General features: G+C 37.2%; 1 protein-coding gene across 8 annotated transcripts in view; it reads left to right on the forward strand.

The window, feature by feature from the left end:
* Window positions 1-26838, forward strand: part of ADGRB3 (adhesion G protein-coupled receptor B3) — a 457722-nt gene that overhangs the window by 207852 nt on the left and 223032 nt on the right. For all 8 annotated transcript variants that reach the window (XM_054061560.1, XM_054061566.1, XM_054061564.1 and 5 more), the window contains 2 exons: window positions 512-618; window positions 20854-21048. In XM_054061560.1, the coding sequence (XP_053917535.1) occupies window positions 512-618; window positions 20854-21048 (302 nt within the window). The remainder of the gene's footprint in view (window positions 1-511; window positions 619-20853; window positions 21049-26838) is intronic.

Consider the following 26838-nt stretch of genomic DNA (forward strand, 5'->3'; position numbering starts at 1 on the left):
TGAAAAGAAGGGGAGTCTTTTGCATTTTGCTCTAGACGTAATCATTACTAGACTCATACATGTATATATATATTTGAATATATCTATATCATCCCCACATATTTACATATGCATATACATACATATAATATACACATGTACATGTCCTCTGTCTTTTATAGGTTACATATAAGTCTAGGTCTGTGTCATATATGTATGCACATACATATATTCATTATAGCCAGAGAGAAAAAGCTGAGAAAAAATCAGTTTGACAGGGCATATCAGACAAAGTGATGAAAATGAAGCAAAACAAAAACCTTTTCAATTAAGAAAACACCTAAAACCCCAACAAGTGGAAACTGAGATGTGTTTCAGAATCTTAGACTATTCTGTATATACTGATGATCATTGCATTAAATAGTTTCTGTGTGTGCTTTTAAAATAGCATGGGATGTAATTTAAATAAGATTCATTCTTTCCAATAGCTGTCTCTTATACAAATATTTTCTGTCTTCTTTGTGACTTACAGGCACCACTAGCAGACGCTGCTCTCTCAGTGTTCATGGAATGGCCTTCTGGGAACATCCAAGCTTTGCTAGATGCATATCAAATGAGTACAGACACTTGCAGCATTCAGTAGGTGCAAAGCCAGCTTTAGTACTTGCTCTGTTTATTCATTACTAATCATTGGTGTGAAAAAAAATACTTGCTTGTTTACTGTTAAGTCAGATTTCTGACTTAAATGCCAGGAGGAGAAGAAACGTAAGAAAGAATAATTTCAATTAATGTATACTATTCTGGTCTTGTATATTGCTGGTGTTTGAATGAAAGAAGATTATTCTTACTGTAGAAATGGAAAAATTAATCAGATTCCCTTTTTTCGTGTCCACAGTGTGAATTTTTTTATAGAGGTCAAAATCAGACATATATTTAGGTTTATTAGAAAACGAGGTGTGAATAAACGAAAGTTACTGGAAAAGTGACCTACTGAGTAATTTTATAATACCTTGAATTCTTTAACTGCCCACTAGGAAGTCAGAAATTGTATTTATTTTTGCTTTCAAATTTAGAACTTCACCTTCAAATGTAACTATAAGAAATTACTATCGGGTAAAGTTATTACAGTGCTATAGATTCATAGAATGTTTTAGATTGGAAGGGATCTTAAAAATTATCTAGTTCCAACCTCCCTGCCATGGACAAGGACACGTTCCACTAGATCAAGTTGCTCAAAGTCACATCCAACCTGGTCTTGAATACTTCGAGGGATGGGGCATCCACAACTTCTCTAGGCAACCTATTCCAGTGCCTCATCATCTTCATACTGTAGAATTTCTTCCTTATATCTCACCTAAATTTACCCTTTTTCAGTTCAAAGCCACTGGAAAAAATGAAGTAATTCTAGATGAAGAAATATTGTGGGGTTTTTTTCAGTAAGAAGTTTCTTTCCAAAGTGTATGCATGATACGTTTGTCTGCTGCCTAAGTGTGTTTATACACATAGATGTAATCCATCGTATATGTTGCATTATAAATATACTACCATGGTTTATGTTAGGTATAGCATATGGATTACATTCATGCGTGTAGCTTGTTGATTACATTCTATGCCTATAGCCAAAGCATTCAGCCAGGTTAATAGTATTGTGGGAAGAACTCCTTTGGAGATTATCATGGACAACAGATTTTGCCTGTATGATATATTTTACTGACATTCTTATTACTCTGCCTCCCTTTCCAAAGGCCACTGCTCCATTAATCATTCAACAGAGGGTCACTAATACGGCTGTGCGCTTCATAGCTTCACAACCTCTCAACCAAGCACATCATTTCTGTAGAATGTTTAAAAATCTTTGGTGGCTTGAAAAGTAGTAACCTGGCTGTCTTTCCTCAAATCTGCCTTCCCACTTAAAGGAGATTTTGATGCACTCTTTTGAGTTGCATTTCTGTTTCGTTAGATTCCAACTTAATTGAGGCCTGGGGTTCAGTTTCAGGGTAAGCCAAAGCAAGCGTTATTTTTTAAATAACACAGAATAAAGCATCAGCGTGATTTTCCCCACTACAGAGAAACTTTTCTATAGCTGTCTGCATGCTGCTCTATCTCAGTAGTGTTCACACTGGAAAAAAGGGAGCTGTAACTGTTTTGTGGTTTATATTTTCATTACTTTATTCTTTTGCAAGAGTTGCATGTGGTACCTATCCACGTACTTTGTGGACATGGACAGCAATATATTGATATTTCATTTGCTTAGAACCTCTATTTTGGTAAATAGCATGATAAAGGCAAAGAGTATAGGTATTATACAGTACTAATTACTAAAAATGTCATATTATAGAACAAAAAATCACATTGTGTGACTGAAAGTATTGAGATAGTTCAAGGCAAAGCAAATTATTTCTCTTTTACTTGCTATTTTTGCATTTAAATATCACAGTCTTCTAAAATATTTAGAGGATTTTGAAATATTTTAAAGGATTTTTTCATCTTGACCTGCCTAATGAGAAGACCATCCCTTTAGCATTTAATTCCTCTGCTCTTACCTTTTTACATTTCACATCAACATTTATTCATAGCATTGATCCTCATGCCACTGATTCTATAGTAAAATTCAAGCCTTTTTATGTTATTGCTGGAAGTCATTCATAACCGACTTAAACAGTGGGAAAATGCTGTTTCATGTTATTCAGTGGTTTGACTTGCCTGGCTAATTTTTGGTGAGGCACTGATATTATTTTGAAGAGCTGTAAGTCTGCCTGGCAGGAAGGGGTCATTGTTGGACAAAAGAAGGCATTTCTAACCCAGATCAGATTAATCTGTTCTTCTATGTTTCCTTTTCAAAATATTAAATACGATTAGACCACACTGTGAAATAATCTTTAGCCAAAAAACATTTTTAAATAGCTAAATCTTCTTTAAAATTACACAAGCATCTAAACATCATCTTATTGCTGCACAAAATATCGGCCTAGTTTATATGCATAAAAATTAAAGAAGAAAAGTGGATTTCTTTTACACTTGGGAGCTGTTCACAAAGAAAATCAGCTTGTCTTACATCTTACTGCTTCTCAAAGTGAACAACACAGCATATTTAAAGAACTGTAGAAAATAGAGGTAAAGACCTATAAGGTCAACGCCCTGCAAATGTAGGCTTGTACCCCCACGATACATATGTTAGCTCTATAAATCCCTGAAAATAGGACTTTATAAGGAAGCTGCTGACAGACGGTGTTGCTATAATAAATATGTGTTCTTATGAAAGCATTTATGAGAAGCTTCAGTGTGCTTAACTTACCAATAATGTTATTTTACAAATCAGACCAGGAGTAGTGGGGGATGTCACTCAGTTCTGTGAATGTTCCCATAAAAACTGAGTCTGAGCTGAATCCATTTCATTTCTTAGCTGAAATACATTTTAAAAAGTAGGTGTATAATCTTCAAAAATTATCTATCTGAAGTTGATTTGAAGCAGTTCATGTAATATATAATATATATACACTATTTAATACATTAAAGCATGCCTGTCTGGGGGAATACAGACAGGTCTCTGTCTCTGCCATCCAAACAAGACACGTGTGATCCAGAACCAGTCCAGAAGTCATGTAGTTGAATTCACATGGCGCTATGTCCAAGCAAATACTCTCTAAAGCAAAGTGTTTCATGTGTTGGGAGCCAGAGCATACTGCCCTGGCCGCAGACCTGCTAACCCTGGGTACACAGATTTTGAACTGGAAGCTGACAGCTATATTAGTAACTAAAATACACAAGGTGACTGCACAAGCTTAAACACTGTCCTTGCAGTCATCTACACTATTTCATTGTTTATTTTAGCCTACTCCCTAACACGATTTGAGACCATGTCAGTGAGCACTGTCCCAAACAATGCTTAGCATCCTTTAGAGGGTGGATAGCATGGCAAAGACACCATTCCCAACATGCCAAAAAAAACCCCCACATTGATTTCTGGGACAGAGGAGGAAAAGAATGTTTAGCTTGAGGGATACAAGCTGTTAGTGCTCATTGGGCTCAGGGCTAGACAATATTCTCGTGGCTAGTTTATTTACCTGTATTTACTATTTGTATAGTAAAACCACCTTACGTTTGAGAATGTTGGACTGTGAGTAGAGAAGTTCAGGGCTGCATGTGTCCACCGGTGAGGCTACACCTCAAATACTGTTCTTGGCTTCCCAGTATAATGGGGATATGATATTACTGGAGCAAATCCAGCAAAGGTCCACTATGGTGGTTAAAGGACTAGAGTATCTCTCCTATGAGGAAGGGCTGAGGGAGCTGAGGCTGTTGAACCTAGAGAAGGGAAAACTAAGGAGTGATTTTATCAATGTATATGTGTCAAAAGTAGAAGGATGATGGAGCCAGATTCTTTTCAGTGGTGCCCAGTGAGAGGCCCAGAGGCAATGGGCACAGGCTGTACACAGGAGATCCTGTCTGAACATCAGGAAACACTTTTTCACTGTGAGGGAAACTGAGCTCTTACACAGACTGCTTAGGGATGCAGTGGAGCCTCCATCTGGATGTGGTCCTGGACAATCTGTTCCCGGTGACTGTGCTTGAGCTGGGGTATTTGACCAGATGATCTCCAGAGGTCCCTTCCAGCCTCAACCATTCCATGATTCTGTGACTCCTATGACTCCAGAAAAATTGAAATTCACACAAAGCAGAAATCCTGAAAAATCAATTAATAGAATTCCACTCTAATATCAGTGTGATTTTTACCTTATTCCTAAGATAATTTTTTTCCTACAAATGTTAACACAAGTTTTCAGCAGATGCCCACATTAAGCCAGAATTATATATATATTGTGGAATTTTGCCACATAACTAGTGGTGAATGACCACTGAAGACTGCTCCCTTGCTACCTATGGCTACAGTAGGTTCACTGCCTCATGAACAGAGACTCTTGTATTTTTACAGTTTTCTCTATTACTCACCTGAAAGTTACATGGGATAAATTTCAGCCCTTAATAAGCAGTATTAAAGTAGCAGAATCCCAGCTAGTGATGCATATTCTTCAGCTTGACTCAAGACTTGTATGAAGACCAATGTGGTAGCTAAGTGAATCATGGTAAAATGGCACTACCTTTTCATCTCAAAATTCATTTGGAATCCTATTTGGAAAAGGTGAAGAGTCAATAAAGATAAAAATGCACTCACAATGCTGAAGACAATGTATCTTGCTTAATGCTCCCAGCACCATAAATAATTTAGCTCTTTTTCCAGCCACCTACAGAATGTGCCAGGCAGAGTTACTGTCTCTATTCAGGATAGGAATGTATTGGCATTTCAGAAGCAGGATACTGGCACCTCAGAAGATATCAGGGTTTTCCATTGGTTAAATGGAATTGTCTAAATACGTGGACCACTTATTGATACCTATACCAATATTGTACTTATTATTCTATTACAACAGTTCCAGAAGAATTTTCAATCTTTAATTAATATATCTATTCAATGTATGCTTTAGATAAGGCTCTACTACACCACAATTTTTTGTTGATGGGAAACAGAAGGTGATCTGTTACAGACTGAATTAGTGCCTAGCCACGGTTCCCTCCTAATGCTTATACTTCTCCATGTGACAGCACAGAAAATCCCTTGCAGAGTAAAAAATATCATAACTACAGAGCCTCTGGAGAGACTGATAGGACAAGAGGAAACAGCCTCAAGTTGCACCAGGGGAGATTTAGACCAGATATTAAGAAAAATTTCTTCACTGAAAGGTTGTCAAGAATTGGAACAGGCTGCCCAGGGAGGTAGATGAGTCACCATCCCTAGAGGTATTTAAAAGCATGTAAATGTGGTGCTTAAGGACATAGTTTAGTGGAGAACTTTTTAGTGTTAGGTTTATAGCTGGACTTGATGATCTTAAAGATCTTTTCCAATGAATGACTGTAGAACCATAGAATAATCATCATAGATTCATAGAATGGTTTGGGTTAGAAAGAATCTTAAAGATCATCTAGTTAAAACCACACTGTTTTGGGCTGGGACAGCCTTCCAACAGACTAGGTTACTCAAAGACCTATCAAACCTGGCCTTGAACACTTACAGGGATGGGGCATTCATAACTTCTCTGGCCAACATGTTCTAGTGCCTCATCACCCTCATACTGTAGTATTTCTTCCTAATATCTAGTCTAAATCTACCCTCTTTCAGTTCAAAACCATTAATCCTCATCCTATCACTACATGCCCTTGTAAAAGCCACTCTCCAGCTTTTCTTTTTGGCCACTTTCAGGTGCTGGAAGGCTGCTATAAGGTCTCTCCAGAGTCTTGTCTTCTCCAAGGTGAACAACTCCAGCTCTCTCAGACTTTCTTAATGGGACAGGTACTCCAGCCCTCTGGTCATCTTCGTGGTCTTCCTCTGGACTCGTTCCAACAAGTCTATGTCTTTCTTATGTTGGGGGCCCCAGAGCTTGATGGAGTACTCCCAGTGTGGTCTCACAAAAGTGGAGTAGAGGGGTATAATCACCTCCTTCAGCCTGTGGTTCCTGCTTCTTTCGATGCAAACCAGGGTGCTTTTGGCATTCTGGGCTGCAAGCACACATTGCCAGGTCATGTTGAGCTTCGCATTGGTGAACAACCCAAGACGTTTGCAGAGCTGCTCTCAATATATCCTCCAACCAGCCTGTACTTCTGCTTGGGATTGCCTTGTCCCACACGCAGGACCTTGCACTTGGCCTTGTTGAACTTCAGGAGGTTCACTCAGGACCACCTTTCAAGTCTGTCAGGGTCCCTCCGGATGGCATCTCTTCCCTCCAGAGTGCTGACCACACCACACAGCTTGGTGTTAAACTTGCTGAGGGTGCACTCAATTCCACTGTTCATGTCACTGACAAAAATGTTAAACAGTGCCGACCCCTGAGGAACACTACTCATCACTGGTCTTCACTTTTTGTTAACTGCAACTCTTTGGAATATGACAATCAGGCCAATTCCTTATGAAACCAAGTTGTGCGTTCATCAAATTCATGTCTCTCCAAGTTAAGAGATGAGGATGTCATGCAGGACAGTGTCAAGTGCTTTGCACAAGTCCAAGCAGATGACATCATTTGCTTTTCCCTTATTCACCAGTGCTGTAACCACATTGTAGAAGGCCACCAGATTTGACAGGCACAATTTGCCCTTAGTGAAGCCATATGAGCTGTCACGAATCACTTCCTTAATTTGCTTGTGCCTTAGCGGAGTTTCCAGGAGGATCTACTCCATGATTTCACTGGGCACAGAGGCCTGAAGTTCCCTGGGTCTTCGTTATTTTGCTTTTTAAAAATGAGAGTTATGTTTCCCCTTTTCCAGTCAGTAGGAATCTCACCAGACTGCCACTTCTCAAATATGATGCATAGTGGCTTAGCAACTTCATCTGCCAGTTCCTTCAGGACTTACAGATGCATCTTATCGGGTCCCATGGACTTGTACACTTTCACGTGATCAGACCTGATCTTCTCCCACAGTGGGCAGTTCTTTGATTACCTAATCCCTGCCTTTGCCTTCTACACCTTGGGTGGTGTGGCTTGAGCCCTTGCCAATGAAGACTGAGGAAAAAAAAGGTCATTGAATACCTCAGCCTTCTTGACACCCCAGGTAACATTGGAATATGATGAAACAGTGAAAGGGAAGGTTTTGGCAGTCAGATTGCATCTTTCCAGGGCACGGTGCCCTGCACGATTCATATGTAGGAGCTTGAGTAAAAGCAATTAAGAGGATGATCCACTTCAGGTATGCCACAAATGTACTGCCTGCACTTTCATTAGTTTATTTTACCTTGTGCACTATGGAATACAGGTCCCTTTTAAAACTAGAAATGATAATTAGATCTCTTTGAATAACGAAACCAATTAGTCATGCATAATTTATCCAACATTTGGTACAACTCAGTCATCAAATGAATTCAACAAATATTGTTTGACCGGCTTATACTGCTGGTTGACTAATATGAAAAACTATTCACTGAACAAATTAAGGGACAAAAATGCCAAAATCCATGAAATAAACCCTTGGGAAATTATTTGTTAGTTCTAATAATGATACTTAAAGAACCTAATTAGGATTATTCATACTAAAGCACTACAAGTGGAAAATGCAAAGTGATGAATAGGTGTGCTTTGCCTTCTGGATTCATCACCTAAGGGATCAAGCAACAACTTGAATCATAGAATCATAGAATCACTAGGTTGGAAGGGACCCACTGGGTCATTGAGTCCAACCATTCCTAACACTCCCTAAAGCATGCCCCTCAGCACCTCATCCACCCGTCCCTTAAACACCTCCAGGGAAGATGACTCAACCACCTCCCTAGGAAGCCTATTCCAGTGCCCAATGACCCTTTCCGTAGAAATTTTTTTCCTGATGTCCAGCCTGAACCTCCCCTGGTGGAGCTTGAGGCCATTTCCCCCTTGTCCTGTCCCCTGTCACCTGGGAGAAAAGGCCAGCTCCCTCCTCTCTACAACCTCCTTTCAGGCAGTTGTAGAGAGCAATAAGGTCTCCCCTCAGCCTCCTCTTCTCCAGGCTAAACAACCCCAGCTCTCACAGCTGCTCCTCGTAAGACTTGTTCTCCATCCCCCTCACCAGCTTCGTTGCTCTTCTCTGGACACGCTCCAGAGCCTCAACATCCCTCTTGTGGTGAGGGGCCCAGAACTGAACACAGTACTCAAGGTGCGGTCTCACCAGTGCCGAGTACAGAGGGAGAATAACCTCCCTGGACCTGCTGGTGACCCCATTTCTGATACAAGCCAAGATGCCATTGGTCTTCTTGGCCACCTGGGCACACTGCTGGCTCATGTTCTGTTGGCTGTCAACCAACACCCTCAGGTCCTTCTCCTCTGTACAGCTCTCCAGCCATTCTTCCCCCAGTCTGTAGCACTGCATAAGGTCATTGTGCCCCAAGTGCAGGACCCGGCATTTGGCCTTGTTGAACCTCATGCCATTGGTCTCACCCCAGCGGTCCAGCCTGTTCAGATCCCTTTGCAGAGCCTCCCTACTCTCCAGCAGATCGACACTTCCTCCCAGCTTAGTGTCATCTGCAAACTTGCTAGGGGTGCACCAATGCCTTCATCCAGGTCATTGATAAAGACATTGAACAGAGCTGGACCCTGTACTGGCTCTGTTTTCTGTTGATGAACAGAAAAAAAAAAAATCACAGATTATATGTCAGATTTGATTCTGGATTTCTTGTATTGCCCTAGAGTGTCTGCAGTACCTGCAGCTTTGCATTGGTTTTACATTGATACGTATCAATTTTTTAAGTATACTGTTAAAAAAAAAAAAGTCTAAAAGAGTCTCTTAAGAGAGAGAGTAGATTACAGCAAAGAAAGTCTTCCAATTATCTGGTTTATTGTGAGTGGAGATGAAGTGAAGTAATAAGGTTGAATAAGATCCAGTGGAAGAGGATATCTGTTCTTCAGTTCCTTTTGGATAGTTCTTGGTCACATACTGATCACCAGATTTCTGTTAATAAGGAGGAATTTCCCCACTTTCTCTACTTTAAGTTTATACTCTCAGAATTTGTCTGTCTCTGTGAGGTAGACATGTTTTGGGGTTTCAGAACATTTTACCAAATGAATTACTGCTGTAGCAGAAGTTATGGACCTTGTATAAGTCCATTCTCTCTCTCTAACTTTGATAAATACTTTCATTTTCTGAAAACTCCCTTGGTCTAGCTAACGTAATTTAATCTCTTTAAAGAGTATCTGCTGGTAGCTCAATGGACTGTTATATATAGAAAGGCAGATTAGATGATGATCTAATGACCCAAACTTAGACCGTATAATATTATGAAGTATTGTCCTCAGCGCTTATTAAGTTCTTTTGATCTGGAAGCAGAAAATAGTCTGCCTAATTCTTTTACCTAAAATTATTTATTTGAGCTAGTAATTGGTTCATTTGGACTAGTATTTTCTGAGATATGTTTTCACAAAAGAAAGCTATCTCCAAAGTATTCTGAATATTTATTCTGCATACCTGTAATGTTATAAGTAGATCAGACATTATACAACTCTACTGACTGAATACACTGTCAAATTAGGTTTCACATCCCCATGAGAGATTGCAAACTGAATCTCATGACACAAAGAAATTAAATCAAAAGACATACCCCATGTATGCATTCTGGATGCCGCAATCAAGCCAGCTGGGCTACGTAATATACTCTTGAGACAGACCAAACTTCAAATTTAGTCTTTCACATTTGTTTCATTTCTAGGATTTCAAGTGTATGCTACTAAGCTGTTAAATGTTCTTGCTGCAGCAATTGTTTAATATATAAGGTGTTATCTGATGTCGTCTTTATTGCTTTCTAGATGGTAATCTGGAAAGGGACTGTCATGATTAATTAACATGAGATCCTGCGTGATGTCTTCTTGAACTAGAATATCTTTCATAAGAAGACATCACTGTAAAAAAATAATGCAATGAAGAATACATTCTCCAAAGCCTTTTTTGTTTTTTCCAATTTTCTGTTCTGATGTTCCTGCAAGTTTCTACCAGCACACCTCTGATGGATTGGATCTGCTGGGAAATTTCATGCTTTTCTCTGATGCATTTATTTTTTAATTTGTTGATTTGTATTAAAAGGGTAAAATCTTTCCCGAGAATAAGAAATTCAACTATTTGTACTATGAGTGGATATGAGTTACTACAGGACCAAGAAGAGAGTCAGTGGTGAAGAGCTCACAGGCCTACCTCAGATGGTATCCAAGAAAAAAAAAGTCTGAAGTGCCTGATATAAGAGTTAATTTCATTTTCAGACTCTCTTGAAACCTATCAAATTTCATACACTATAAGCAAGAAGACTAACAAGTAGGATCCCAGCATTAGGAATATCCTACATCATCCTCTAGATGATCAACTGTTTTTGAGTGGCATAGCTAAAGACTTCTTTATTCTTACTCAAAGCGTACAGATGATAGCCACCTAAATTAGAAAAAAACAGACAAACCAAACCAAATGAAGGGAACCATTCAACCCCTTCTGCACTCCCAGCCCCCTAAAAACAAAACCCAAGAAACGAAAGACTTGGATCAGAGCTAATACAGAAAAGGAAAATAATATTAAAATAGTTTGATATGGAAAAGTGATGACTTCTCATAGCTTATGAGATCCTTAGGAAATGAATAGCTGAAGCCTATATGACCATTTTTAATGAAAACTATTAATGAGTAAGATCTTACCACAAAGTATTAGAAACCGATTTTGTGTAAATGGAGAAAGTACTTCAATATATAAGGCTGTTTCCATTTTCTTCTCTGTTATGCATGTATTCTAAGTGACAGGATTTATCAAATCAGAAGGCAAGACAATTTTGTGAGGACTCTGCTTAAAAATGTTGGTAATATATCAGTGACTCAACATATACTGGAATAGCCCTTTTGCCTAAAGTGAGACTTCCTCTAAATGGCTTTTGGACACTCTGATTTGGAAAAGATTTGTACTGTGCACACAAATAAAGAGGAAGACTAAAGCCTGTCATCAAGATACTTTGTTTCTGAAGGTCATCTCCAATATTATTGAAAGTCACTACTATGGCAGCACGTTTTCTAAACCTATGTATCACATTTTTCAAACCTGGATGATGAAATTCTGCATTTAGTTGCTTCAGTAAAAAATAAGGCACTAGATTGTGCCAATTTGAGTGATGTAACACCTAAATCAAACATTTATTCATGCAAGCTGGGCTGCTTTTTCTACGAGAAAGAGGAAGTTGGAAAACTGTAAAACCTCTTAACTCTTCAGAGTTAGGAAGGGAAAATCTGCATATGAAATATCACACTGGTGTCAAGATATTAGCATTTATGAAGGAGTTTGGGAACTTATGTAGGAGAATCTTTGCATATCAAACTGATAATATAGACATAAAAATGCATTTCTGATGCTTCTAGTTAATACTGTAATTTTGTTTCCCCTTTTTCCACAGCAGTGTTATTCATAGTTTTTCAAGTGCTTGGCTAAAATATAATTTGATTAAAAGAACTCTGAGGTGAATAATGATTTGTTCAGCTGCAGCTCATTAGAGATGATTTTGTTTTTCCAAATTATATTACAAGGACAGTCTATCAGCCTGTCCATGTACTTCTCAGTGAAATGACTGCTGTACTCTTGGGAATGAAAGGCTTCCTCCTAAAAAATTTCCTGCTCCTTTTTTTGGGAGTTCAGTGCTTCATATCTTTTTGTATAGCTGCAGAGCAAAGAAGCCAGGCTTCATTTTGTAGATTTGAATGTATGGGTCTCAATAACAACATTTTGCTTCTGCCTGTGTATCCTTATATTGGTATACATTGGCTCTTCATCTTCACCTTCATAGCCTTTGATAGGCAGGGAAATGATACAGGTAAATGATCTGCTTTCCTTACCTTACCTGTCATGTAAGCTCAGAATCTGAAGGAATTGGCCCTGTTTTGTCACTTCCATATATTGACAGGAGGGTGGCAAATGGTTTTCTCTTATCAGAAAGCAACTAATCAAGAGATTATGGCAGGTAGCACTTTCTTCTGCCTTTTTAACATTTTCCCGTCCTGCATGAGAGAAGATAAAAACTTGAAAAATGCTAATGGCTTCAGTATTGCTGTTTGCATGATGGTGTTTGGTTGTGAGAAAGCTCTGCCTGTTCTGTCCTGCTGAACTCTTACATTTACTGAAATGCTGGGGGGCTGAGTGCTTTTATCACCCTATTATAAAGTTAGTGTGGCCTTCTCAGTCTCCTAACAGATCTGCTTCTCTGAAAATAAATATGCACTTTGCCGAAGAGAGGAGATGACCCAATACTTCAGCCATTCACATGCAATATGTAGGCTAGAAGCCAACTGCTCCATCTCAAGTGAATTGCTGCTGTTTTCATAACTGTTAGTATTACGATAGGCACCAGAAATAAGCAGCTGAGCATCAAGAGAGTGAAATGTGTTTAAAGCTACTGTGTTACCTTCTCCATTCATGATATAATAGTGCTTGATCTTACTAATGTACGCATGCACCCCAGTCTTAGAAATGCTATACAGTGGGAGAAAGCATTTGCCTGCTATTCTGCATAAGAACATCACAACTTAGTTAAACTGGATAAGTTGCTTTTCTTCCTTTCTTCGTTGGAATATCTGCTTTTTGATAGTCAAACAATCTCACTGGTTAAATTCAAAGAAAAGTCCCTGCTATCATCTCAGAATCTACAATAATCTTTCCATGTCTGGTCTATCCAAATAGTAATCTGTAAGTTAAATGAAATGTGCTCCTATGGTTTCTGCTGCTGTTTTGTGTGCTGCAGTAGTGAGCAGCAGCTCAGTGTTCCCTGATCACATTGATATTCCAAACCAACCAACCAACACTGCAGCCAGCAGATGAACTTCACTAGGTTATGGCCAGAGGGAAAACAAGAGATGAACACCATTTAGGAAGTCAGTAAAGAAAGAATCCATCTATTTTTCCCCTGAAGTCTACCAGAACTGCATTAACCTTCATGCCAAAACAGCTGCAGAATGACTGCAGGAATTTGGCTAGGCAGCTAGAGGCAAAGAAGTGATCACAGTATCTTACGCTTACTATCTCCCCCTGCTTTTTTTGTCCACCACTTCATTTGCTGGATTCCCTCACGTTTAAGATAGGTTTTTTTAAGTATGTGAGGCAAAAAGGATTTTTGTCTTGCCTATTTCTTAATGCTCTATTCCTATGAAGGAATTAGGGCTCCCCAATAATGCTAATTTCCTTGAAGAAACCATTCTGGTTTGTCCTGCAAACTGGAATGTCATTGGAATGACTGCACAGAAACACAAAACCCAATAAATATAGAAATTGATTAAAATAAAATAAAATTATAAATCAAAGCAGTTAGTCATAACTTTTTGTTTTAACAACACATACTTACCAGGATGATTATGTACTTGGAAAAAAAAAAAAGAATGACAATTCATTCGTATTATGTCCTTTTGTGACTCCCAGCCTCAGCCATTCAGTCAGTATGAAAGCCAGGAGACTTTACCTCAAGCAATGTTATGTCTGTCATAGAATGAAAACAACCCTCAGAATCTTCATTCTGGTTTTCCTCTCAACTCTTGCTCTTGTCATGTTGCATTATACATAGATAATACAAATCTTGAAGGCATGCCCTCTGGTTAAAAAAAGAAACAACAGTAACAACAACAAGATCTCTCACACAGCATGCCAACGTGAGCAGGATTTAATCACGGATGTTGGAGCATTTAATAGCAGTACTTAATATAATAAAAATCCCAGTCAACAGTGATAAGTACAAGAAGACAGAAAAAACGAACCCAAAGAAGTTATTTGTTTAATGATTATTAATTTCTTGTTCCTAGAGCCATTTTTTACTCTGCTGAAGAGCAATCTTATCTATGCAAAATATCTACTAAGATATTTTGCTGAATCTATGTAGAAATCAAAATATTGAAACTTTATAATTGCTTTCTCTTTCACCTATTTGGTATTTATATCTCAAGGAAAGAATAAGTGACAATATTGATGATGATGACAAAAAAAAAGAAAAGAATTACGGAGTGGGTTAATGTGGCCAAAAGAACCCCAAAACACAAAAACTGAAAAAACCCTCTTGAGCAAAATAATAGGAGTCTTCTCATGAAAGAGGGTAGAAAAAGAAAGGTACACAAAGAACCAAGCATCTCTCCGTGCTGTTCACATTCTTCACATTAAGAACTTCATGGATACTGGATGATATTTTTCAAGATTCCCCAGCACACCTCACCACACAGAGAACAACACATACAATTTCTCTGATGTCTGTGCAGAGCATCACTTTGCCCAAGATGGATGTCTAGATCAGTACAGGGTTCTGTGTGATTAAACTGGCTTCTTTTCTCTAAAAACTAAATTACTCTTTTGAGGAGTATTTTGACTAAGAAAATTTAGAAGAATATGACAGTGAGACAACTGTATATCGTGAGACAATCCTCATTTTTCTTTCCATCAATGTAAATTTAGAGTAAGGTCCTTAAGGCACAGAGTTGCAGTGGTTTCAGTTGAGTGCGCAGAGGCAGTTTGAGGCACAGTTATTTGCAGAAATGTAGTGCAGCATATTGCACACCATGACAGTGGATAAATGCAGGAAGGTTTCAGGGCACTCCTTAAACTTTGACATTTCTGGTCAGGGTAAATTATACAAGATTTTAATTTGGGTTTAAGAATATTTGCAGGGACCTGTTACAGAATTATAGAACTGAAAGGAAATTCATGAGATCATCCAATCCAAAATTCTGTCCCATAAGAATCAGCTATACTTGCATTATTTCAGCATTTTATTTTTCTTGACTGCTGTTAAGGCCTCCAGTATGGAAGACTGCATAGTCTCTTCAGGTAAACTATGGCACATAATTTCCTTTACAGTTGAATTGTAGATACATTAATATATATAGCTTCAATCTTCCTTGACATAATGTATACCAGTAACTTTTTCCCTTCTTTCTTATAAACAGAGGGAATACATGGTTTTCTTCTTCTCTGCAGAAACTTTATTAGCACGTTAACATGACCTAGATTGAGATTACTAATTTCACTGATGACTAAATGGAAAAGTATTTTGTATTGCTTTAGCAATTTCCTTCATAAAATGTTGAACATATAGAAAAGGAATATTACTATTATGTGACATTAGGTTATAAATATTCAGATTCATGCCTAGAGACACATAGCTGTATCTTTAGGCCCTACTTTGTTTCTTTTAAATGATGGATAAAATTACATTCTTGAACACTGAAGCAGCCTGAAAGTAAGCAAATAAATAATAAATAATTAATTATGTTAAGGGAAAGTAAATTAAACTTCTAGATTCTATGCTAACATAGTTAAAAGGACTGTCTGCTGATAATCAGAAAAAAACAACCCTTAATGGAATTTTTTCTAAAAAATGGAGGGAAGAGCTTTCTCACAATGGCATCACTTTATTGTTGAAAAACATCAGTATACTGCATGAGTTCAGTTCAGTGTAGGATTATACCTATGGGAATATTTCAGCTGCCAAAAAAAATATTTTCTGCCTTTTTAATTTATATGCCTAACTTTAAGCATACAGACTTCAGCATTTTTGTTCCAGCCTTTCTGGACCTCAATGCCAGTTACTGTAAAAGTAATTTTAATGCAGAATCATTAATTAATATTTATTGAGAGGATACTATCAATTCCAGCCTTGAGATTAGAAGCCACAGAGGTCAGGTGATGTGATTCAGAGCATTCAAGATACAATTTCAGGTGCTTTAGGTTGTTCTCTAGAGAAGCCAACACTCTGAAGAGCATTTAGGTTTCTAACACAGTTGTGTAACTCAAGTAGCTATTGCAGGTGATGCGAATATTCCTTCTTTTTCTGCATCTTACGAGCGTTATGAAAAACATTTTGCAAAATATTAGTGTTAAATTGTGGAGGTGCAAAGCAAAGTGATTTGCAGATTATGAACAATTTCTGTATATATTTTTATTTCAGACTATTTTTCTTCACTTCTGTCTAAGGCTTCCTAATTCGGGTTCTTATAGTCCCAATACCATAAAATATATTAATGATGTCATTAGTAATACCTAGCCATCAATCTAAAATCAACTTAAAAAAAGAATGAAAAAATGTGTACTTATTCTTCCTATTAAGCATTCTTTTCAATCTTTTATAGGTTACTTGAGGGTTCATTGTTTTCTGTCCTTTTAAACTATGTCTAGCTGTTAAGTCTGCCATAAGTGTTATGTGGTAACAAATTTGTACTGCAATGCTTGAGGCCTAGGAGATCTGACTTTGTAAAGAGGTGTTTTTATTATATCATACTTTGCGATAAATTGAGGGACAAAGGCAGTTGGACCCTGAGTCAAAGTCCAGTTAAACATTTCAGTAATTTTTCAAGTATGTGGTCATATAGTGCAGGCGGCTAGAGGTTGAACAACAACTGAAGTAGCACTTTAACAGCTGCTCCATTTCACTGTCTCTTGGCCCATAAACTTTATTTTTAATGAGCCTGCTTGTAAGACCACTAAAAAATGACCTTCACAGAGAACTACAAGGACCTACAATGGTGAACAAAATAGCTTGCTTGCACAGTGCATAATAACGCAATAACCACAGCTAATGATGAGAGTATTCCATATTTTCACACAGAAAAATTCATAGAATAGAATCATAGAATCACCAGGTTGGAAAGGACCCACTGGATCATCGAGTCCAACCATTCCTAACACTCCCTTAAACCATGTCCCTAAGCACTTCATCCACCCGTTCCTTAAACACCTCCAGGGAAGGTGACTCGACCACCTCCCTGGGCAGCCTCTGCCAGTACCCAATGACTCTTTCCGTGAAGAATTTTTTTCTGATATCCAACCTGAACCTCCCCTGGCAGAGCTTCAGGCTGCTCCCCCTTGTCCTGTCCTCTGTCACTTGGGAGAAGAGGCCAGCTCCCTCCTCTCCACAATCTCCTTTCAGGTAGTTGTAGAGAGTAATAAAGTCTCCCCTCAGCCTCCTTTTCTCCAGGCTAAACAACCCCAGCTCTCTCATGTGGTAGCTGTGCAAATAATCCAGGAGTCTGTACCTTCAACTCATTCTGATCTGGACATCTTCATTGGCTTTAATAGTATTGTACCAGTTTCCATCAACTGAGTGAATGGCCTGTGATTTAAAAGTTGTTTTTAGGAGCTGTTGGCTCTCACAACAAGAAAATACATTATGTAATAAATTGAGTCTGCTAGCTCTTACCCTATCCTGCATGTTGCTTGCTAGTCTGTAGTCAAACCTTTCCGCTAATTAACTCTTAAGTTTCACACACTTTTCCTTACACAAACACAATGCAAGCTTGCTACTTCTGAGGGTAGGCTGCTAGTCTGACTCAAGGTGGTGTGGACTTGGACAGGCAGGCATGGACCAGGGAAAGGAATTTCTGAGAGGGTGAAGAAAAAGTTCTTACCAAGCTGTGTATGAGTGGTGTGGTCCAAAGGTGGAAGCTTACTTGTACTGGGAATCTGAGCTTCCTCCGTATGCAATCATTTTGTAAAAAACAGTTCCAGATTGAGCTGTAATTTTAACTTTAAAACACATGGACCACAACCCTGGCTACTTCTGAAGTCTGGCTACTACTTCCGTGTAGTAATTTGGTTTGATGCCTTCATGGGCACTTGCTAGACCTTTTTTATCACTGTATCCAAAACCAATCAAAAGATCTTACTGCAAGAAAGAAAGGGTCTGCTACCGCTCCCACTTCTGCTGCTAGAAAGATGTAAATTTTTGCCCTGGAAATAGAGCTTTACCTGCTCAAAAGCTTAAAAACTGGTCAAAATTGGGATCAATTGATCATTTGCATTCCAAAAGCAGCTGAAACCAAGACTTCTGTGTGCTATACATGGTCCAAAACCAACAACAAGTTGCCCTCTGCTACCTTTAAAATATGAGTTTAAAGTTTAGCAAGAGCGTGTAAAAAAAAAAAAAAAAAGAGGGTTGAACGTACAGATGGAGCAAAAGGAGCAAAATAATGCAATATAAAATAACATGCAAAAAATAAATATATCAGTGTTTTATAAAAGCATAAGACTGCATTAGAGTTTTTATAAGGATTAATCACTTTTCTGTTTTTACTGGAATTAAAAGAACCTCTTTGTTCTTCTTTTAAGCTCTGCCTTCAAGTTGAGTGATGCATTTCCCACAGTACATCCTGAGGCATGTGTTAGATTTGGGAGTTCAGCCTTATGGACTGTCTTATGTTGCGTGTCTTTTGGGCATGACTGAAGACACACTGAACATTGTTAATCCTAAAAATCTGGAAATATGTTGTGGGGTCCATGAACAGCTGGACAAATTCCAGCCAGAGTTCTACTATTCTGTGTTACTGTGATGGCTTATTCTTTGTTGATTTTTTACCCAGACACAGTGTGTAAACAAGTGAGGCAAATAGCAATGTTTCACAAGAAAAATGGCAAATCAAGTTCTGTTTACTTTCACTTTTTCCAAAGAAAGTAGTTAATAATGTTATGTATACGGTATCAGATCCACGAACTTACTCAAATGAATTGTCTTCCATTCTCACACCTTTTTCTCTACTATTACTTTTCTACAAAATTGCTTTCAATGTGTCCTTCTAAAATTAATAGAAGCTACACAAAAGGATTTTTGCAAGCAGGCTTTGTTCCCAATTACTTATTACAGATTTCTGATGGCTAAGGGAGGTATTTCTGCTGGAATATTTATTTTATAACAATTAATTACCTCAGTTCTCCTTACTGAATTTTTTGTTGAAAAATATTTGATACGTGTAATTATTTTATATATACATATGTATAAAATTGCACTTGTACCTCTATAGTCATGATATAGATTCATTCCCTGTCCTTGCTGCAGCAGGCAAATGTTCTCCCAAGTTTTAAATATTTCTGGGGTTTGGGCAAGCCTGTGGTGGTCCATAACAATCCCCAGCTGCTATGAAAATTACTTAAGGCCATAGACATAACTTGAAGCAGTTTGCCCAGACCCAGCTGTGTTACATATATCCAGTTTGCCTCAAGATTGGTTGAGAATGTAGCCGAAGTATGATCCAACAACATGAACAAGAGAAATATTTAGATCGTGTATGTCAGGGGATGGTTGCATTTCTTATTTTTTTTCCTGAAAGTTATTTTGAACCTTTTAATCACTGTACTATTTTTACTACATGCTCCTATATTTTTATTTGTTTTTTTTTAATTAAATCACACATATCCACACAAAGTAGCTGGGGAGGTCTGGAAGTGACAAAAGGTATCTTTACACTCTTCCTTCCACTTCCCCACCACATTACGTTACATTAGTCACCCTTCACTCTCTATGTTAATAATAATGCCAATATAGCAATTGAAGATATATTTACAGAGATGGTGTCAGCATTTCGGTTGTTAGTTGCACAGAATTTTCTCTTCAGCCCTCCTGCTTAGAGTGAGGTCTGTCTCAGGTCATTTATCTTTCCTTTAATTTAGTTTCAATTTGGAAGAACTTATGTTGTATACATAAATTCATATGCATATTTGAAAATAGATTGTTCAAACCTTGCACTCCTTTTCAGCTTTGGCTGGACTTATGACATCTTTGTCATGCACTCTGCATCTTCCTGGGATGCAGAGTCAGCTTTAAAAATTAATCAGATCTACAAGCTCAGCTTCTTATCAGGAAGATTCTTCTATCAGCATATGCATTTTGGATTACGTTTATCACTGGCCCTTGACAGATCTGCTGGGAGAGCTACCACTACATTACGCTCTCTCGGTTGATGCACAAGAGCAATTCATAATTTAATTTGTATTTCTTGAAAAAACAAATGAGATGATTGTTACAAGTTAGCACCGTTGTGTTGCGAGTACTGTAGAAGAGAGCACCATAATAAGCTTTCACCTGAACCATCAATCTTGTATTGACTGGCAAAGCTGGGCTGACAGAGATGACGAGTCAAATTCCCTTTAGTAAACCAGATTATAACAAGGACTGCCTTAACATTTACTCCTTTCAGAGCTCTTAGTTGTTTAATGAATGGCAACAGTGGTTGTACAATTCTTCCTCTGAGGGAGACCAGTTTAATCCTTCATCATAGCAGTAGGTTAAAGCTACAGTCCATTCCCTGGTGTTCCTTTGAGAACATGGACATTGAGGATAGATGTGTCTGAAGAGATCTAGATGGGTAAAGCATGACAGCTTCAGAATCTTTCAGTATAAAAATCCATGATTCTCTGACAAACATAATAATTCTGTCATCATAGTGTATTATTTTGTCTTCTCTTTTACAGGATGAATGTTTTTTATAGTAGCTCTAATATTTAACATTACAATGACTTTAATGTTCAATACTTTGGTTGTGCTTAGAATTTATCATACTTTATTCTCAGTAAAGTAGGTTCTGATATTCATTTGTTCTTCCGATACAGATTAAAGAACACCTCGCCAAAGGTCAAAGAATGTTGGCTGGTGATGGCATGTCCCAAGTAACAAAGACACTATTGGATTTAACTCAGAGGAAAAACTTTTATGCAGGGGACCTTCTGATTTCTGTCGAAATTCTCAGAAATGTTACTGACACTTTTAAAAGAGCAAGTTACATCCCTGCATCTGATGGAGTGCAGGTAAGAGAAAAATTGTAAGGGGAAAGTTACAATTGATGGAGATTATGTGAGTATACTGCATGTCACGTATTTTACCACTGAGGAAACTGAATCTTGTAAATGATAGGCATAAACATTTTTCACACAAAACTAAGATACAAGTGTAAAATAGGAAAAGACTTAGCTGCAATTAATGAGACAAATATCCAAAACAATGCAGCAAGTGAAAAATGTATCATGCCTTCTTTGTAACATTTATTTCAGTAACATTTATTTCCTCTTTCAAAGTTTTGTTTGATTGATAGGAATGTGTTAATATTTTTTACACTAAGCAGTTCACTAGAGTTGTTTGTTCTGGTTTATTTCAGTTCAAATTCTATACACGATGTTTAGTTATGTAATTCTGGCATGGCTGCTTCAGTTCAAATAATTAAAACTCATTAACAGTGCACATGAGTGACGGATAGTACATTTGATTTGAATTTTCTATTTCAAGTGTGAGGTTAACTCTTCTTATGCAAGAGGCCAATTAAAATACTGTCAGAGCCGAAAACTCTATAATTATTTCTACATAATAGACTGCACAATGAGTTTTGCAGTATTCCTTAAAATAAATATTTCACAGGATTTTCAGATCAGGATGTTGGCTTCATCTATCTCTTAGAATTTTAGACACTTTTAAAGGGTTGTAGATGTTCTGAAAAAAAATACAAAGACGTAGATGTATTTCTTGCTTATGAAAAAGAGAGTTTCATGATAATTCATAAATTAATAATGAAGGTATTAATACAGGTCATTTGTTTATGTAAATGTAAGCATAGATTATAAATACACTTTGGAATATATGCATGCAGATAAATTGAGGTGTTTCCAAAAATAATTTTTCAAGAGCTTCCTATTATATTTTCAGTTTACTTATTTTTCTATGCACAAGGGAAAATGACCTTCCGTAATAAATCAAACATTTCTTGTTTTGGCCTGTAGCCAGCTGAAAGTAATATTATTTGAACAGTGCTTTTCAAAAAGTATTTTGGTTAGACAACTATTTTTTTTTTTATTGAATAATAGTCAATGTCTTTCCTACGTTGATTAAGTTTTGCTATTAAGGAGATTGTTATTTACTGAAAGTTTTTCATGCGTTCAGCAATCTGATAGCTCAATATGACTTCTTCATGGTTTATAGGCACAACAGAAATCTTTGGTAGAACCAGCTTTGAGAAACTGCTTGGCAAAAGTGATTTTGTTCATGGGCTTAGCAGATCAGGTCATTTGCAGTTTACATGCATTAGAGAATTTGATTCTTTTCCCACCAATGACAGTGCCAAAAGTTCTGTTCCCTTCAGCAATCTAGAGCTGTTTCCAAAATAGATAATAGTATTCTGGCAGAACTTGGCAAAATGCTTAGTACTATTTTAATAAATTTTGACTAACCATTCTGAACGGAAGAAACGAGAGAAGGCAAAAATCAATAAACCATATTGTGAAGGAAACAAGGAAGGATTTAGGAATGATTAATAGCTTTATTTCAGGGTTTAGATGCCTAAATTTCCCATTGGGGAAAAAAACAAAAAAAGCCAAACAACAAACTACCCTGTAACTCAAAATGGAAACAAAGTTTAACAAATTAGAAGCTAAAGTAAAATCCAGAAAACAATGCATAATGTTCAGGAAAGTATGTGAAATCAGAATGAAACATATGTTTTACACGGGGGATATATTAAGCAATGTTCCTGTTGCTGTCTTCTTAAGATATAAAATGAAATCCTATATCAGTAACGTCAATTTAAGTTTTACTGACAATTTCTGAGAAACCAGTATTTTTCCATATGTAAACGTATGTCATATGCTACCATGCTCTGAAGGATTGTATTTAATTTTCATATTCACTATCACATATTTTCATACTTTCTAGTCTGTCATCAAAGTGACAAAAAGGTGAAAATGAAATTAATTTGCACAGAAATACGGAGATTCTTCTTTCTGAGGGAGTTCTGTATGATATTCTAATTCCATTCTGCTTTTTACGTTAGAAAGAGTAGAATTTCTTAGGTGTTAGATTTTTGTTTTAAAGAAATTCTCAGAAGAGCACAAGTGAATTTTAGACTGCCTGGAAGTCACTTTTTTTTTTTTTTTTTTTTTTTTTTGCACAATGTCAATAGATTATGAATTATGGGTAATTGTTTTTTTAAAGGTCTATACAAAAACACTTCCACCTCTATTAAAACTGAAAAAGAGAAAGTGTATATGTCTGAGTATATTTATTTCTAATAAATTCAATCCATCTGGATATTTCCTCTACTGCCTGCAATCTTTGGCTTATAACCAAAATTAATATTCATGAATAATGCAAAAGAAATTATTTAGAGACTCCAAAACAAAAAAGTGAACAGAAAAGTTAGACCAAATTTGAAAATTAAGGCTAATTACTGAAAATTAAGATACCAATTCCTGATATGCTGCACAGAAAATGTCACTTGTTAATACAGAACAGATACCAAGAGCAAAACAAAGCTTCTAAAGTATGCATGTCTAGTGCTAAAGTATTTATTTTATGAATGGTTTTCTTTTTGTGTACTTTAATGTATTTGTAATGATATTTATGTATACATTGCATACATAGTGTCAGGAAGAAAAATAACCATGTATGAAGTAGTTAAAAATGTGGAATGTATCCTGCATCAGTGACTGAAAAAAGCAATACAGTAGCAGAAGTACTAGAAGACAAAAGTCATGCAGTTATTCTAGAAATGAGTCCTTTCCCTTGAAATGGGAATCACTTTAAAATACAGTATACGGGTACCATGAGGCTATGAGCTGGCCACCATGCTACTACTTGTGTAAGAAAGAAGGATGCTACCTGTAAGATAATTCCAAATAAGTGTATTTTCAGTCACATTTTCCAGAGCTGGTCTGAGTGTTCCCAAGGACAGGATGGAAAAGTGAATCCCCTGATCTGGTAACCAACAGAAAACAGGGTTTCTCCCCAAAGAAGTTGGAGCAGTGTAACCCCCTTTGCACTAGCCACAGGGACTGTTGCTGTCAGTCAGGGATTAACAGAATTGCCCAATGCTTTTCCCCACAACTTTCCTCCTCCTCCCCCAAACCCCCCAAGCTGAAGTCCAAAAGTGGAGGTGACTTAAGGCTATCCATTAATTCCTCCTGGGGAGGAATTTTTCTCTAGCTGTATAAAAGGATTTATGACAGTTTTATGCCTGCAGAGTAGGTCAAAGAATTTGGACTAGAACAGAGAACAGCAACCATTGTATTACAGAAGAAAAAGATTGAAAGGAAGGAAATTAAATTAGAAAAACATAATTGTCCATTCCTGACTGTAACTGACATTATCCTCAAAAAAGCCTGGGCAAAAATAAAGGACTTCAAAATTTGGCTCTGGCTGTCACAACATTTTCTATAGTGGCCAGTTCAGTAACACATAAACCCTGCCATGAAAGGAAGGAGCTTGATTCTACAAGGAGGTCCAGTGTTCACTTCGATAATGGCATCAGATCACATCCATAATGCTTCTAAAATTTAGCCTTCATACCTGTCAATCATTTTGCTAAAGGTCAATGTTGTTCCTTGCAGAATTATTGCAATGAACAAGAGAACAGTCAAAGTAGGTGAAAGATTCTTTTAACCCCTATTCCCCGTCACACTTTTCTGAGTGCATCTCATATCTTTTCATTATTGAAGCAGCAAAGCCATTTTATTGTCCCTCTGTTTTATTCACAAAGCACCAGTATTGCTGACAGAAAAATCTTCATACATTTCAGCCTCCACTGCTACCATAAATATGACATCAACCAGGGAGGGAAATAGTGAAAAAAAGATCTAAACAAGCAATATATTCTTGTCACTAGGTTCATATACACCATTTATAGTTCATTGGCAAGTACAAAGTATATATTAAATCAGTTATTGCTCATCTTTTGTTTGTGCTTGAGCCTAGGATTATTATAGGCTTTTTCACATGTATTTCTCTTAACGCATTACATGGCTAGAAAAAACATGTAATTTATTATCTGCAAGAAACATCTCTACCTTCTGAATGTTTCTCAGGCAATCTGGGCTACTTTCAGATGGATCCCATTACATGGCCCTGGATACTTTTGCAATGGAGGCTTAGATTGTTTCTGCAGGGGAATCGCTGGCTGCAATGTGGCACCAAACTGGTTTTGAACCCATGCCTTAGAATGGTAAATTATCCCACACCGAATTCCATGCTGCTGCAGCTGAACTGCTCCTGGCACCCTAGCAAGTTAAAGTTAGCTAAAATTTCTGTGCACTACATGTCCGTGGTATTACACTGGAAAAGTGCAGAGCTATCATGCTTTTAAAAATGTATTCCCTAGGCAAAATTCCCCTAAGGCTGACTCTATCTAGAAGAACTCTTCGCCAAAACTCATAATATCCTAGAGCAGATGAGGTTATAGTGCCATGAAACTGCTTTGGCCTGTACAGTTTATTTTACCTGGGAGGACAATGAAGTTGTACGCTTTTCCTAGATGAAGTTGCATTTACACAATTATGATTTTTCCAGCCTGGTTAAACTGGCAAATCCTTTGCAATGAACACTAAACATAACTCTTTTCAGTATGCTTTATTTTGCTACTGAATACCTGAAAAATGATGAGCTGGATTCTTGTAGCCATACGTAGCTCCATTTTCTTCTTCTTATCGTCAGCTTGGCTGGAAATTTCCCTTCTGTATCACTGCAAATTGGATGAAAACATGACAAATTTTTTCTTTCATGTTCTGTCTTAAATCTGCATTATGCCATCCCAATACTTACTTGTCATTTTCACAGGAGCTTGCTGAGCCATTTCCTTGGTTTTTTTTTCCATGAAGTTCTGTGTTACTGAATCTTATGGTTATTCTGCTACTGACTTCATTGAGGGATTTTTGCCTTCATTAATATAAAGGATTATTTTGCTCAAGTTCATGAATATGTCAGTCAGGTCTATAGTAAATTTGCCAAGTTAAAACAATTTTATCCATGTAAATGTTATCAGTAGCGTAATAAAGTTCCTAATGATGAGGCAAAGATGTATCCTTTCACTTGTCAAGTAGTTAGTCTTAGGACTATACTAAACTGATTAAAACATTTTTATGTAAAAATAAATTTCCATCTAGAAACAGTTTTCACTAATTTTCTTCAGTTTTGTATCCTACAGTGCTTTGCTTACATGCTTATGAGATACTTAACATTTCTGCAGTATCTCAAATTTTGACATTAATGTCTCTTCAAGCAAAACCGTATCCATAGTATGCTAAGTTTGGAAGTTATTTCTTCTCTTGTTTCAGTCACTGTACAGGTGAATGATTTGTATTTTCTTTGAATAGTGAGTGAGCTACTTTTACTTGAATGTTATTTAAGCTCTATTTGTCCCCCCAAAATGACTAAAAAGTAAGTGCAGGTGAAAGACTGACCATTAGATATCTGAGTTCCAATAGGGCCCTATAGTTGATATTCCACTTAAAGGTTTTTCAGAGGTTTTGAGGGTCTTAATTGCACTCTTCAGCTAAGGTCAGTAAAAACTATATTTGTCTTTTATGAAGGAACTGATAAATTACAATTGGCAGGCTTTAGACAAAATTGACATTCTGCACAAAAATTGATAGAGAGTTGTGAAGAACAGACTCTGCACAAATTCTTAGCTTTTAAAGGTGAAGAATCTGGGAATACAAATTGGTTGAGAGAGAAGACAAAATTAGAAAGGAAAGTTCTCCACAGACATTTGGAAGACAGTGATTTTTAAAATATGTGACTTAAAAGCTATATGTCTCGGCTTTTGTTTGTTTTTAGGAGAA

Source organism: Cuculus canorus, chromosome 3, assembly GCF_017976375.1.
Source record: "Cuculus canorus isolate bCucCan1 chromosome 3, bCucCan1.pri, whole genome shotgun sequence".
NCBI classification, from domain to species: Eukaryota; Metazoa; Chordata; class Aves; order Cuculiformes; family Cuculidae; genus Cuculus; species Cuculus canorus.